Source organism: Citrus sinensis, chromosome 3 (genome assembly GCF_022201045.2).
Source record: "Citrus sinensis cultivar Valencia sweet orange chromosome 3, DVS_A1.0, whole genome shotgun sequence".
Lineage (NCBI taxonomy): Eukaryota > Viridiplantae > Streptophyta > Magnoliopsida > Sapindales > Rutaceae > Citrus > Citrus sinensis.
In genome coordinates, this window is record NC_068558.1 from 41961431 (window position 1) to 41977675 (window position 16245).

General features: G+C 33.6%; 1 protein-coding gene across 2 annotated transcripts; it reads right to left on the minus strand.

The window, feature by feature from the left end:
• Window positions 1-211: 211 nt before the first annotated feature.
• Window positions 212-6452, minus strand: LOC102621687 (transcription factor PIF1). Of its 2 annotated transcripts, XM_006480116.4 has the most exons (9): window positions 6306-6452; window positions 5954-6045; window positions 5035-5839; window positions 3511-3609; window positions 3351-3416; window positions 3174-3239; window positions 1744-2154; window positions 1081-1159; window positions 212-583 (listed from the first exon to the last, which is right to left on the minus strand). In XM_006480116.4, the coding sequence occupies exons 2-9, from the start codon at window positions 6040-6042 to the stop codon at window positions 579-581; spliced, it is 1620 nt and encodes a 539-aa protein (XP_006480179.2). In that variant the 5' UTR covers window positions 6043-6045; window positions 6306-6452; the 3' UTR covers window positions 212-578. The 2 variants fall into 2 exon arrangements, with proteins under 2 accessions (XP_006480179.2, XP_006480181.2); XM_006480118.4 differs by having other exon boundaries at window positions 1744-2136; window positions 5954-6384.
• Between the last annotated feature and the right edge of the window lie 9793 nt (window positions 6453-16245).

The window sequence follows — 16245 nt, forward strand, 5'->3', positions numbered from 1 at the left end:
TCCCCACTGGCACTCTTAACGTAATTTGTATGGCCAATATTTTCCTCTAATCCTAGAATCTAATAAGCTTCTTTTTAACTTTGAAAAAGTAAGAGGACCACCATGTTTTCGAATAAGATGACAGCCACAATAATTATTTTTTTTTTAAAAATAAGCGAGAGTACGTTGTCGATATTGTTCAAAGTGCAAATTGAGTGAGGCACCACCGGCATAACAGGAAATCTCTAGGGCTAAGAATAATGTATCAACATCGTGAATATTTCTCTCCACTGGCACCAACTGCCGACATGACCCCCAACAGCTTTCGAAGAGCTAAATTTCAATTTCAAGCATTTTTCGCAATTTGCATAGGCAGGAGAAGAAATGGAGGTTAGAAAGAGTTAAAACAGGAAAGAAAAAAAAAAAAAAACTTTACATTTGGGGTATAAATAATTTACATGTTAGCCGATGTTATATATATATATCAAATTAGCAGTTGCAGAAGCTGCTCTAAGGTGGGGTGTTGCTTTCTCTCTCTTTCTCTTACACTACAAAACTTGGCAGGCGACAGCCTTTACAAGGGACTCTGTCGAAAGACTTCAACCTGCAATTCACAGAAGCTCCCATCATTCATGAATGTTCTGATTCCATGCCACATGCAACTGAACTCACTATATTACCGAGAACTGAAACTGTCACTTTTAAGCTATCACATCATGTCCCTTTATTTTATCATCCAGAAAAGTAGAAACATTCAGAGCATCAATGTATAGTTGTAAAATCCTTTACAAGGAACAATGCCATTCGCACCACAATTATCATATAGCTCATTATGTTATCCTTTCATTTGATAGACAGGGATCGAACGCAGCTATCGCATCCAAAATGGAAGTGGAAAAAGTAGCATCTTTCTCTCACAGATAAACAAAGTTCATATGTGAGCTATGCAAGCCTATCTTACAAAAAATCATACGTAACATGCAACAGGGTGCAGCAGACGTTTCAACAGTGACTGATAAGGATGTATTTTTCTTTGTATTGCATGCTGCAACCAATTGACTGTTATAATAAATACATGGATATATAAGTAAAGGCACCTACCAGATGGGCGATTCTCAGGATTTTCAGCTCCCTTACTGGTGCTTGGTTTGCTTGCATTTGGCTGGACCATTGATTGATTCTGTTAAAATGAAAAGAGTGAACATAACTCAGTATAAGGGAGAAAGGACAACTTCAAGACTTTTATCTTGAGCATATAAATAACCAAGAACATTGCTCTTTTTTTAATTATTTGGGTAGAGGCATTGGCGGGAACGAATTTCAGTTCTATATAATTAAACTTCTAACTTGACCTCAAAAGTGAACAAGCCCAAGCCTGGTCCATAGTCATTTGATTATTCTCTCATGTGATGACACAACAAAGAGTAATTTACTGAATTTTGCAGGTAGCAGCTTGTTCAATTGTTAAGCTCTCGTACAGTTATATGATAGGTCCTAGGCTTTAATCCTACCTACACCAGGGTTTTGGAGGGATTTGTTATTTTGAGCTTGAGAAAGGTGGCTAACAGGGAAGAGATAGAGAGGTGATGTAACATGTTAGTTGCATGGAAATATCTGCCCCTTCACTAGCACACGTCTAATACCACAACAACTGACAATCAGGAGGAAATATTAAGATGGCAGATGAGCGCCATATGCAGCAGAGCTGTTCTGGTGAAGGGCAAAACACAATGATAAGGATCAACAAAGAAGCTACTGGTTTACCTGTTGAAGAGGTAACTGCATCCGGTGAAGGGCAAGATACTGCTGATAAGGATCAACAAAATTTGAAGCCCGTGCTTGGTTTGGATTTTGCATGCCAAACGAATTGAACATGGGATCTGAATGGTTGGCAGCTTGGACTCTGGATGGATCAGGACCGGGAACAGGTGGCATGTGAAAGGGCGGCATTGGAAACCTTGGACCTAAATGAGCAGCAGCAGCTGGTGTTGGCATGGCTGAACCAGCCAAAACATTTGGAAATGGCATCATAGGCCGACTCATTCCCATATCCATGCCCATGCCCATGCCCATTCCAATTCCCATCCCCATGTTTGGCATGTATTGCTGGACACCAGGGAACATCATGGGAACCACGCCACATCCCATTGACATCATCTGCAAAAAATAGTTAGTCTAATGTTCATTATAAATATTGCAAAAGCTCAAAATTTAATTATCAAACTATAGTATGCCATTGCCTTTATGCAACATAAGTTAGAATCAGATAAAAGACATTGAGCTCCATAGTATAAGCTCAGGACTGATTCAATAACCACACGTGAAAGACGTGGCACTTCCAGAAAATTTCCAGAACCAGGCAGATTTTTCAGTTTTTGGAAAGGATAACACGCTGACATAAATACCCCTTGGTGTTTGGATTGGTAGGATGGGAAGTCTGAAATTAACAGAAAGGGCACAGGTGGCTGCTGGAATTAGCTTTTAAATGAGGTATTTACCACTTGGACAATTTCCCAGTCCTACAGAATCTAGATGGTAAAACTTACCAACATGTCAACCCTATCTAATCTTGATCTAATCTGAGTCTCAAGGAGTCCTTAGAAAAAGAATTAAATATTGTGCTAGGGAGTAATGATTAATGCCTCTTCTAAGTTCAAGATTTTAAACAAAACTATTTCAAACAGTTTTTATTTCTACACTACAATAACTAACAAATGGCCAATATAAGTCATTATGATTTAGGAAACAAATTTATCTTCAAGATTTATTTCACTCATCTCATATCATGTCCATGACCTTTATGGAGCCGGGGAGAGGGGAAAAAAAAACAGTCTTGCAACAGAAAGATCAAGTTCTAAGTGCAAGAGATCTTGACCAAGAGGCTAGATTATCATTACTCTTTGAATATAGCTTCTCTAATGCAGCAGTAATAAGCTCATGACCTTTATGTGTTCCTGAGACAAATTACATTAAACATTGGCCTGCTGCGCAAATACTACAGTATTAACAATTTAACAACTCCCTCAGTTCAGTGTAAACAACCATATTTGGCATAAGTTCTGAGAAAAAGAAGAAATGAATGGGAAAGCCACATCTCAAGTCTCATGAACATAATGTATACCGGTCTATATCCAGAATGAAAAATCATTAAAACGTCCTCTTAATCATTAAAATTCAAGATAGGAGGACTATACCTGGACTTGCAATTGAAGTGATTTCAGGTACTCAATTGCCTCATCCAGCATCGAAGCTTTGTCCGACTGAAAGTCAAAAAAGAACAAAAACTTAAGGAATGAACAACAAGTCAAATCACTCATGCAGAAAATTCTCAACACTGCCTAAAAACATGACTGATAAAAAAACACTACTACCTTGTTGCAACGAGGTATGAGTTCTTGCAAAGCCCGCATCTTTTCATTTATCCTATCTCGGCGTCTCTGCACATGGATGCAAATTACTCCTTTTAACAGATGGAAACGACAAAGACAGTAAAATCTCTCAACAGAGTTTAGCTTCAGTATGAGTACAAACCCTCTCCGAGAGATTGTGGACCTCCGCAGCACGAGATCTCTTTGCAGATGTTGAACCACGAGATTGCTTCTTTGCATCAGCAGATTCCAATTCAACATCCTTTACCCGAAAAAAAAAATGAAATTTCCATAATTAGTTGAGAGAAGCAATAACGTATTGCTTAGTTTTCTGCTTGTTTATTAATTAAATCTACTAAATGCAGACATCTGCCTTCTAATTGGACACATCTAATTGAACTGGAATGTAAGCACCAACCATTTGACAAACTATTTCCAATATCAACAACAAAACTCTATCTCTCTCCATTTTCTGAATTTTTGCTATGCTCCTTGGCATAAACTGCAGAAGCCCAACACTCCATGGCTAAAATCTCAGCATTCCACATCCAAGGCAGAAGACTTTAAAAGGTTCTCTTGTTTATACCAAGTTGCCTCAGAAGGGATGACAACAATTCAATATTAATCACTTCAAAACTGGCACCATTCTACTGCTACCCAACACTAGTTATAATTATGGCTTTTACATTCAATGGTAAACTTTTAATGCTTCCATATGAAGTATAAGGAAGATATCAAGAGTCCCAAATCTACTACCTATGTTGATTATCTTGAGATCAATTGAAAGAATCCGAAGCAACAAGTCCCACGATCTTCCTTCAGTGTCTAATGATCAGCATCCCAGCTTTATCTGGTAACAAATGAGATTTAGTCCAGTGCATATCCACATCCCATTAACATAAACCACCAAATTAAGTCATTTAATTTTGATCATAGTACTGCTAGCACTAATTGTAGTACTTCCCTCTTTTAGTAGTATACTACTATCTTATCGTTTATACAAATAAACTTGACCATCAGTGCAACTGCGCCAAAAGGATAAAATTTGATTTGCAAAGAAAAGTTGAAACTTTAAATTTTCTTCTTTTGGTGCAGGAGGGAGGGGAAGAAAAAAAAAAAGAAAAAAAGAAAAAGGCACAACTGACAAAAACGGCGTGGGTCGGGTTAGCAGTCCCGTGATCAGCGCAATGACATGGTTACAAATCGACCTATACTCTCCGCCAATCATCGTCCATCGAAATGGCGTTTAAACCCCAATTTGGCACACGGCAATTCCCATTTCCAATCATACACGTGGCAGTTCCACGTAAGATGTCAGTACTACGTGTATGGAAAAGAGACCCGAATTGGTGATTCAACCATCAAGCCTTCTACAAACGGCCGTAAACAACTAACGTGTACCGAATAAGTGTCAGGGTATCCCGAGGAGAGAGAGTGAGAGTGCACACGTTCGTTAACGTCACACTCGCGCACGATAGCCCCAAAAAAAAAAAATTTCAAAGAACTGACAATCAGTAAAAGGAATAAAAATAGGAAGCCCCTGCCTTACAATTAATGTAACATACACACTCAACAATAACCACATAAATAATATACTCCCATAATTTATGTGGTTGTTATTGAGTGTGTATGTTACATTAATTGTAACGTAGCATTTCCCATAAAAATAATGATAAGCAGACTTTACCTCGCTGTGATATTCGTCGTCGGTTTCCCTCCCTTTACGTTTACGGTCCTCAGCAGCTGGCTTCTGAGCCGGCGGCTCCGCGCTGGCGCTTGAGCCCCCAGGTGATGACGTCACCGTCATTTCGCACATGGTCAAATCTCTCGCTCCACTACTGCCGCCGCCGCCTCCGCCAGATGACGTAGCCGCATCTCCAGCGCCGCTCGTGTTCCGGCACCTATTATTATTGTTGACGCCAGACGCGCCTTCCATACTCCTCATGGGGGCGGGAGTATCGCTGGAGTCCACTACAGTCGATTCTCTGATCGTCACGCTCTTCGAATTGGACGGTCCTGATGCTACCTCCCTCGGCATGTGCCTGGCGAAGAGACCGAAATTCGCCGTCCTCCTCGGTGGAGGAGGAATCGGAGGCCTCAAAGGCGGAGCCGAAGCAACAGTAGTAGCAGTATTCAGCTGAGGTCGTGAGTCTGTCACGTGAGTGGCACGAACCGGAGGCGTGGCTGTGGCTGTGGCGGTTGTAGTGGTAGTGGAAGTAATACAAGGAGCTGGATAAAGAAGATCGGTGCAAAAATCAGAGTCAAAATTAGTGTCATTAAGGGGATAGTGAAGCCAAGAAGCCATTTCATCTTCTTGCATAAACAGGTGATCCTGTTGTTCTTGCTGGTGATGGTGTGAGGAAGGGATCTCTCTAGGAGCTGATTGGTCAGCGGGGAACGAAGGCTGCGATTTCTTGAGGGATCTCTGATTCTGGTTATGCAAAACGACTGGGCCGTTTTGCCAAAGCAGCTCCATAACATCCTCCTCCGCCCTGTTGAGTAGAAAAGTTGAGATTCTCATTTCTCATTTCTCCTTCATTTATTATTGGAAAATAAATAAATAAGTAAATAAAAAGTATTAAAAAAAATACATAGAAGAAGCTTACATGGCTGATTTTCTAGGGCGATTTAAAACTGAAGAAGTAGGGATCCAGTGATCGTCGTCGAACTCAAAATCCGGAACACAGTGATTCATCCTCTGTTGTATATAATTATTAGTTTCAAATTCATTAGATCAAGAAATCAAATAAAATTGAGTTCATTAAAGGCAGAAATAAATAGTTAAGAATTATATCCTGAATGTGAGAATTGAGTCAATTGACTCACAGCTACAGAAAGTAAATATCTAATAAGTGACTGAGCTTAAAAAATTCAGACCACATAAATAGAAAAGAAGTATGATATGAGTCGGATTTTGTAAAATCGTAATAATAATAATAATAATAATATGATTATTACAAATGATGATGATTTGATTCTCCTTCTTTTCTTCTTTCTTATGTGCGGAGAGGAAGAAAAGGCTGATATGAGTTTTGTGATGATGAGGAAACTGGAGAAATTTTTTATTCAGAAGATTTTATGGTATGTCGGCCTTTTGTATTTATTATTATAATATATATATATATATAATAATAATAATAATAATAATAATAATAATAATAATAATAATAATAATAATAATAATAATAATATTGTATGTCTCATATGCAAAGCCAGCAAAGCGAGTCCCGAAGATAAGGTCCCTCTTTCTTTTATTTTATTGTTGTTACTGTTCGGAATAATATGAAGCTAAAAGACGAAAACTATTTTGACGCTTTATATGTAAAATTGTAATTGTCCGCGACCCTGACATATCTGTATGCCTTTTTCGTTTTTCTTTATTATTATTATTATTATTATTTTTCCATTTTTGTAAAACCAGGTGTACTTACTGCCAATTACGGAGATTTTATCCTTGTTGTCAGATATAACGACGGGTTAGTAGTATATTACATAAGGATGGCAATGTAGAGGGGAGGGGACCAATTTTTTTGTATTAATCTTTGATATTTTGCGTATGTTTTCGTCTTTTTTTTTATTTTTATTAGAATTATTTAAGAGAATCTATATTCTCTCTCCGAATAATAATAGAAAATTTTTAAGGATCTCCGATCTCCGAATAATTAATATATTTTTTGTTTTTGATTTGAGTTAATCTGATTAAAATAAAAAATTTAAATAAAAATAAAGTTAAAAAAATATCTTACATTAATATTTATTACAAAAGTCACATACATTAAATTAGTAAGTAACGCAGCATGCAATGGATATAAATTTCTTTTACAAACTATCATGAACAAATTAATAGTCTAATACAAAATTGTTACAAATAAAATCGAATTTAGATTTAAAATTAATTTTTTCAATGGTGGCGTGGGCACTTTATAAATATGGACTATTTCCTTTACAGTACAATAGTTAAGTCGGAGCAAATCAAGAGCAAATATTAGATTAAATTAGATTAGATATTAAAATTGTGATTCATTGTGGGCAATTATAACATCTAAAAATAAATAAATAAATATATTTTAAGTTTAAAATATTTAATGAATATTAAAATTAAAACAAAATTTTTGAGCTAATAGAATCTATCTGATCTTTTTAATGTCCTAAATAAAAATTTAGGACTTTAATTAGTTAATCAAACCTAAAAATTTAATAATATAAATATTTTGATATTTGTTATTTTTATCAATTTTTATAATTTTATAATTTAAATTTTATTATTTATTTACTAGTAATTTTAAAAAATTAAAATTAAAATGAGGAAATGAATAGGAGATGGGGATTCCACCTCATCCCCGTTTCCTCCCCGAATAAAATTTAAATAAAAAAATTTTTCTATCCCTTCTCCAAATAAAAAATTAGATATAAAATTTTTTTCATATCCTCCCTGAATAAAAAAATTTTCTAAAAATACACGTTCCGTATAAATTTTTATCATCCCTAATATTACAGAGTGTTTACAGGTTCCGTTTTGTGCGTACAGATTGAAGCACGGTACTGGTGCTTGGGGGGGGCCCCCCTCTCTAACTTTTCAGCCGTCAATGGTGTTTTCATAAATGTTTTTTAAAATTAATTTAATTTTTATCCAGTATCAACTACTTACTAATCACTATTTTTATGAACAATTTTATCAAAAAATTACTTGAGAAAGATAAAAAAACGACGCCATCCATTATTGTTTAAAAATTTTATTTTTCTCTTTGACCCCTTTGGTAGATACTTTTTAAGAGTATTAGTGAAATTTAAATGCACAAACTGTTATTATCAAATAAAAATTTAATATGCACATATCTCATATGTATTATTAAAAATCACATTTATATATATTTTTAACATGAGAAATAAAATGGGATATTTAAAAATTTATAAATAAATAAGAATTTTTTTTGGTGCTTTCTTAAAACAAAAGCATCTTAAATTTTATAATATTTTCTAAAAGATCCTAGTGTTTTGTTTAAAATAAATAAATAAATAAAAGAGCATGATTGGTTCATATTTTGTATTACAAATTGATTAGAGAACACTGTTTAGTTAAGAGTGTGGTGTCTCTTGGTTCACATGTTGGAAACATGATTTTGATGTTGAGCATTTAGATTAAATTAAGGAGATGAAGCCAATTTAAATAAACGAGATTATGGATAAGGGTATAATAATGAACTTAAAATACTTTGATTTAAAATAATGATTACGTGAGTTAGCCATACAATAGTTTAATTGATTGCACACGCGACTCACAGTGCTGTGCTTTTCGGCTTTTGCTATCTTTTCTTTAGTTAATTAATTAGCAGAAAATGACAATTAACGGTAAACCGTCGTCTGATAATACTTATATATTTATAATTAATAATAATAATAATAATAATAATAATAAAGTTGCTTCACGAATTTTCTAGATTTGTTTGTTTCTGTGAGGCATCGGAGATTCACGCGCCAAGTTCAAGTTGGACGTCGCTCTTTATTATTTTGGACATAAGTGGTGGACCGAAGCGATTGAAGCTTTCAGATTCTGTAATCTATTTGAATGATTGATTGCACTCCACATTATAATTGAACTCCAGGGATTTGTTTGACCGCTGAGTTAATTTTGAGTACTTCATTAAAAATTGAAAAATACTACTTTTTCCGGATTAAACCCCGAATTAAATCACCGTTTTGGTTTCTTTTTTTTTTTGTCTTTTTTGCTTCCATGAAACGTAGTCGTTTCAGCCAAATAAAAGCAAATGTCTTCGTTTTTTACTTCCTCTCCTCTTCGATTCTCCTCTTTGTTTCACCAACAAACCAACAGAGCACAAATTGCAGAAGTCACTTGCACATCAATTCATCACAAAATGCAGAGTTTTACTAAAGCAAAAAACGATGCCGTTTTTTCTTGCCAAATATTTTCCATTTCCTTCGTCCATGGAGCTCCTGCCACCGCCAAAGCCAAATATTTCCCCTTTCATTTCCTTCGTCAATCGAGCTCCAGCCACTTCCTTCGTCGATCGAGCTCCAGCCACAACCATTCGCAAATCGCAATCCACAATCCGCGCCTGAAATTGTCATTCACAATCCACAACTCACAGCCACGACTTCACACAGAGAACGACTCCCACAGCCATCACGCGACAGTGAGATCGAGCTCTTTAACATTCGGAGAGCAGATCTGGTTGCGAAAGTTGATTTTTAATTTGCTTGCGAGCTGAGATGTTTCGAATTCTCTGTTTTTTTTTTGTAAGTTACTAAGCCAAAAGCTTTGCATAAGCTTCCGCTTCGGTTTTGAAGATTGTGAAGCTGTAAATGTTTTTTCCCTTTTTATAAATGTGTAATTGAAAGTTTGAACTCTACCTTCTTACTTTCTTTTTCATAAATTGCTCATGGTGCAGTCTCATTTTGCTAGTTGAAGAAACGGTTAAGGGGGTTTGTAGTTGGGAAGAAAGAGGATACGAAAATGAAAAGAAAAGGCTTAAGTCTCAGTGCGTTCAAGTAGCATTTTATCAATTAAAAAATTTAATTCTCAAAACGGCATCGTTTTCTAAAGCTTCGGGATTTGACCCAGGCTAAATAGCATAACTCTTAAAAATTATACGACTCCCTTTTTGCCAAACACTGTGCCACAGTAACAAACTATGATTTGATTACACCAACTCCAAAATAAATGGCAAACGATAATAGAGTTGGGGCCGACACTAGTGTTTTAAAATTTAATTTTAAATATTAGTATTCCACTTATTATAGTTTCGTGTAACATCTCCACATGTATTACAAAAATATAAAATTATTCTTATTTAATTAAGAAATAAAATAAAGAGATTCAAAAGAATTAATATTATTGCCGATGATAATATTGAGATAACAAAATAAATAAAATAAGATTAATAAAATAAAAATATTTGTTTTAAATATCAATTATTATATATACGCAATAAAAAAAATATTTATGTATATGATTATAAACGTGTAAATAAATTTTACTTAATATTATGTCTATTTCAGTCATCTGTATTTTTACAGGAATTTAAGAGTAAAATTTACCAAACAAATATGATTACTTTTAAAACTCACAACACTTTTAAAAATAAATTTGATAAAATATTTAATTGATTTTTTTCACAACTGATTATTTCTATACTAAATTGACTTTTAAGAATACATCAAGATTAGTTTGAAGATGATCTATTAAAACAATTATTTGATCAAATCTTTGTATTTTGGTACTGTTGTAAGGGTGGGTCGCCCATGATGGGCCGACTCGACCCGACCACACATGGTAACTACTTAGTTACCATGTACATTTGATATAGTTTTTGGAAGTTGATATGGGCAAATAACCAATTTGAACGCATAGAAACAAAAACTTCTTCTTCTGAGTTCAATTTTGAAAAATAAATATTGAACGATCCATTTTATAAAGCATTTATACTGTGATCAAGAGGAGGATTTTCATTTATGATTTATTTTCGGTCATTGACATGATCTAACATTCGATTACTCTACTGTTTGATTTCTAAAGAAATGTAGCTCTTGAATCCTTTTATTTTCCTTCATTGGTATATGAGACAGATTTTTTACTTGGATTCGTGCATATAGTTGAAATTGTTTCATAGAAAAAAAATTCCATGTTAATTGATTTTTTATGGAAGATGTGATTTGGTGGTTGTTCATTTTATGTTCTGAAGTGCTTGAAGTATGGCATAAATTCTGGAATTAATAGAAATAAAAATGGCCTAGGGTTTAGATTGCATGAACTTTAAGAAATCATGAAACCCAAAACTTCAATTGCTCATATCTTTTTATCTAAGCAACCTGGCATTGTATGCAATATATCATTGGAAAGAACTTTTCGAGAACTTTCTAACGATATGTGATTTGTTGAAAATGAACTTAAAACAAGAAAGTTAAAGCCAAAACAAGAATCTAGTCACTAAATTCAAAACCCTAATTTTGGAGAAGATGATGAATAGTGTTAGAATTAGTTTTTTGACAATTCTGACTTATTCTAACATCTGGATGAAAATATAAGTGCACATTGGATTCAGGACGAAAAACCGAATCGGATGGTGCCAGACACGACATCACCGGAGCATTAGAAGGCAGCATGTGGGTCCCATTTGCTGGGGCACTATAGCGTACTATAGTGCGCATTGTATCAAATGTGAATTGCATGTGCCTACTTTTACATGTGGGGCGGTGGGGGAATGTGTCCAGAATGGTATTTTTTGTATATCTTGCTATTTAAAATTCCAATTTGGGCGCTGTTTGCGCCATTTGATTCAAAATTTAATTTTCTAGTTGTCTTTTTATATAAAATCAAATTTTCTAATTATTTTTGTTTTTATTTTTGACATAAAATTTTGCATCGAATATATATAGTATCATGGATGAACATTATATGTTAAAAATATTTCACCCTAGTGGAAGCTTTAAAATATTTTTTACAAACATTAGCTCGAATTAAATGGTAGCTCGTATTTAGTTGTTTATTAACGATCATTAATTTGACTTTTATGTTATTTGTCTTAGATGCCTCTCGTTATAAAATTATGGATTAAGGAAGACGAGTTAATAACATATAGAGCTTGGGTTTCACCTATTGATCTAATTTAGATCAATGATAATTTATCTTATAAAGAACTCATGAAGAAAATGGAGAATTATAAGATGGACTTTAACCGTTCTATGTCTATAAATATGGAAGATATAGATGAGGTCTTTACCTGGCTAAAGTATGGAAAAGCGGACATTAAGTATGCAAATTTGAATTATTATCAATGGGTCCTCATATGCGAGTATGTCGTTAGGTTATGACTGGCTTTCTTACATGAGCGGTCACCTCAGTTGTTCTAACAAGCTAAAATAAGACAAGTAGAATAATGAAACAATATGTTTATTTAAGAGCCAGATAAAAAGGTTATTCTTCAAATTTTGTTGCCTTGATTATAATCAAGATAAGGTCATAAACGATATTTCTTGTAGACTGACTATGATGTACCCCACCATCCTAGAGACTTGATTGAAGACAAATGTGAGATGTTATTTTGGGCTAAAAATGAGTGTTCATTTTAAGAACTCATGTTGGACGTTGTAGGAGAGCAACTGTTTGTTTAGTGAATTGAATTAATGAGATATATGCCTTAAAATGAAAGATTCATTGTAATGCGTATATCAAACCACGTGTGCTTAGCGACCAAAATGGAAAATGAGAGAATTTCTCTTCTTCATCATTGTGTAAGTTCCATATGATTTTTTAGAAGTCAACCCTAGTATCCTTATGACCATAACTATGTTTTTGAGACCTCAGACTGGTGTCTGCTACTTTAGCACATTATTTATACCTTGGCATGATTTAATCTATGAAACATGACTAGAAAATTAATTATTCTGAATTGACGGATATGAGTGTGATAGTAAGATTTAATTTTATCTTTTTTATGTGATTCACTAATTGACTAATTTTATAATATACGTGTTATATTACAATCGTAAATACATAAAGATATTGCACAATTTTGGCATACCGAAGGGATTTAGTATGCTTGAGTATTAAAGTGAATCAAATATAACATATAATGAACATATACTGGAATTCTCTTGTATATGATTACAATTGAGATATCTCTTGCTTGGGTCAGCAATTGAAATATATTTTTTGGCTCCCCAAATGGGTCTTTGGATATGTTCATTGTCACACAATATATCTGCTTGTATGATTGAAGATATGTGGTTATTCATTGTTCTTCGTTCATTTTTTTGTTTTTTCGACGTCGTCCATTGCCCATCCGACCTGACTACACATGATAACCATGTACATTTGATATAGTTTTTGGAAGTTGATTTTATATCAACTTCCTAACCATGGAAAATAACCAATTTGAATGCATAGAAACAAAAGATTTTTCTTCTTCTTCTCTTTTATATATATATATATATGAACAATTAATTTTATAAAGGTATTTATATTGGGATTAAGATGAGGATTTCCACTTGTGATTTCTTCCCAATTATTGACGTGATCCAACATTCGATTACTTTGCTATTTGATTTCGGAAGAAAGGTAGCTCTTGAACCCTTTTATTTTCCTTAAGGTACAAACTAGTTTACAAGAGAAGATCTCTACAAAGAATATTTCCACCAACAAGAGCCATGCTATTATCCAATTTGAGCTCCGTGGACATCTCTTTTTGGTTCTTGTATAACATTCTCCTTTAATGAGTTTAGTCAGGGATTTGTCCCCGCTATACCCTAAAGGTTAGGTATTTATCCAACTACACCCCCATAATTCAAAATTTCTTTTATATACCTTTTTCAATGTGCAATTACAAAATTACCCAATTTAATTCTTCAAATTTCAAAATCTGCCTTCACGAGCTACCATACACAACGCCTGTCCTGCTGCTGCAAGTTCATGCTCCTGCTGCCGCAAGTTCATCCACCACATTAAAGGCTACAAAATCACCGAATTAAAGGCTGGAAATTCACCGAACTAAAGGTCATTAACCACATTTACACTTATTTTTTACTTTATAAAGAGAATTTATGGTGCATAATTGTTAGGGTTATATGCATTAGGGTTTTAAAAAATAAATTACTCACATGATTTTGGTCATTATCTTGCTTATTTACTGATAATCTTTCTTGCTGGTAATGTAATGAAGCTTCTTTAACTTGTGAATTTGAAATTGAAGAGAGTGAATTCATAGCTCTTTAATAATGGTTGTGGGATTTCCTAATTAAATATTATCTTTATGAATTTTCGATTATGGCTACACTAGTTTATGCATTAGATCTTTATATAATTTTACTTGTTGTTTATAGTTGAACTTCATCCATGGGAATTATATATCAATTTTCTTCAGCTGCGTATGCATTCATTATGCTACAATCTGGGTTTTCTCTATTATTTGCTGTAGAACCTTTATTTTGCAATTCTAATTTATTAACAATTTGCTATTTGTTTCAGCATAAAACTATTGATAGTACACTATTAATAAATGTGTTTTGAACGACTTGTGAATTTTGAAACAATGTTGGATCATTTTATTAATTTGTTTCACTATGAGGCTATTGATTGAAGAAGTCACATAGCATTTAGGATTTGATATTATTGTGCAGCAAATGTTGTTGTATATATTTCCAACTAGTTAACTATTGGAGAATTGCCCTTTAATACACTCGTCCTAGACTTGTTTTTAGTTTTTGACAATTAGTTCATGAAGCTCTGATAAAGTCATTAAACAAATTAATTGCATTTTATTTGATTAATAATGTTAGATTAGAAAAGAGAAAAAGAGGAATAACTTGTGGTTTACAAATTTGTCAGGAAAATTTGTCCACTAGTGGTGACTGTGGAGCATTTTTGTTGCGGTACTTGGAGGTCCTAGCCCATGGACTTGATGTCAATTCATACTGCCAACAAGATCATGTTACACAATTTCGACAAGCCTTGGCTGTAAAATTATTTGGGCATAGGTCATGGAAAAAAATTTTGTAGTGTCATTTTTTGGATTATGAGATGTAATAGTTGTAATGAGGATGTTGTTGATATTTGATGTCATTAAAGACAATTGACAGTATTAATATATTTTATTTCTTTGTTATTTATATTAATGATAGATAAAATAGTTTGCACAATATATGCACAGGGAATACACTGTAAGAGAATACACGACTGCAGTCGGGTATTTGCACAGATACACGACTGCGGTCGGGTATTTGGAAATAAACATAATAAGCTCTGTGACAAAATACTCGACTGCAATTGGGTATTTGCACAGATACACGACTGTAGTCGGGTATTTACAAATAAAAATAACAAGCTCTCTGTGACAAAATACTCGACTGCAGTCGAGTATTTGCACAGATACACGGCTATGGTCGATTATTTAGAAATAAATATGACAAGCTCTCTATGACAATCGAGTATTTACATAGATACACGACTGTAGTCGAGTATTTAGAAATAAACATGACCAGTTTTGTAACAGCCAAAATACACGATTGTACTCGGGTATGTGCACAGAATAAAAACTCTTTTCAATCATTCATTATATTGATGACACAATCAATATAGATTTTAAACATATCAAACTTCAAATAAATGAAACTAACTATAGTCCGATTGCCTATCAAATAACACAAATCCAATAGTTATTGAAATCGTAAATAAGTCGTAATATAATAGAAGTTGTTTAACATTCATCATAAATTTTTGGCATATTCAACCCAAACACTCGGTCCATATTTTATAAGTCTCTGGTCGCCTCCCTTCAACACTTGTTCTTAGAAAGTCACACAAACATGTTTATTCATCTGCGAAACAAAAAGGTAGAAATTTATCACTAAATATGAAAGATATTAAAAAAATTAAAACAACAAAAAATAACAAGTATATAAGGTTCATAGTAGTCGTGTAACTTATTAACAATTATAGTATGTAAGTTTATACGTACACATCAGTAGTCGTGTAACTTATTAACACACACGACTATAGTCTAGTAATAGTAAAAGGATATATATAGTGAAAAATATCTATTTTTTGAACCAATAGAATAATAAGGTGTCATAATAATTGAAATTTTTTGCACATTTTCACGACTACAGTCGTGTAAATACATACATACACGACTACTGTCGTGTATGTCGGGTGCAGAAAAAAATTTGACAACAACTTCAGATTTTAACGAATGTAGTTATAAAATCCATCAAATAACAGTCATATGATGCAAATGTAATGAAAATATGAGTTGCTTTAGTGTTTATCACAAACCAAACAAAACCCTAAAAATAATATAATGTCAACAAATTGAATAGATAGCCCAAAATAAAATAAAAAAAGTTTCAAATACCTTATTCATGGGATGAATAATACACCCAGCTG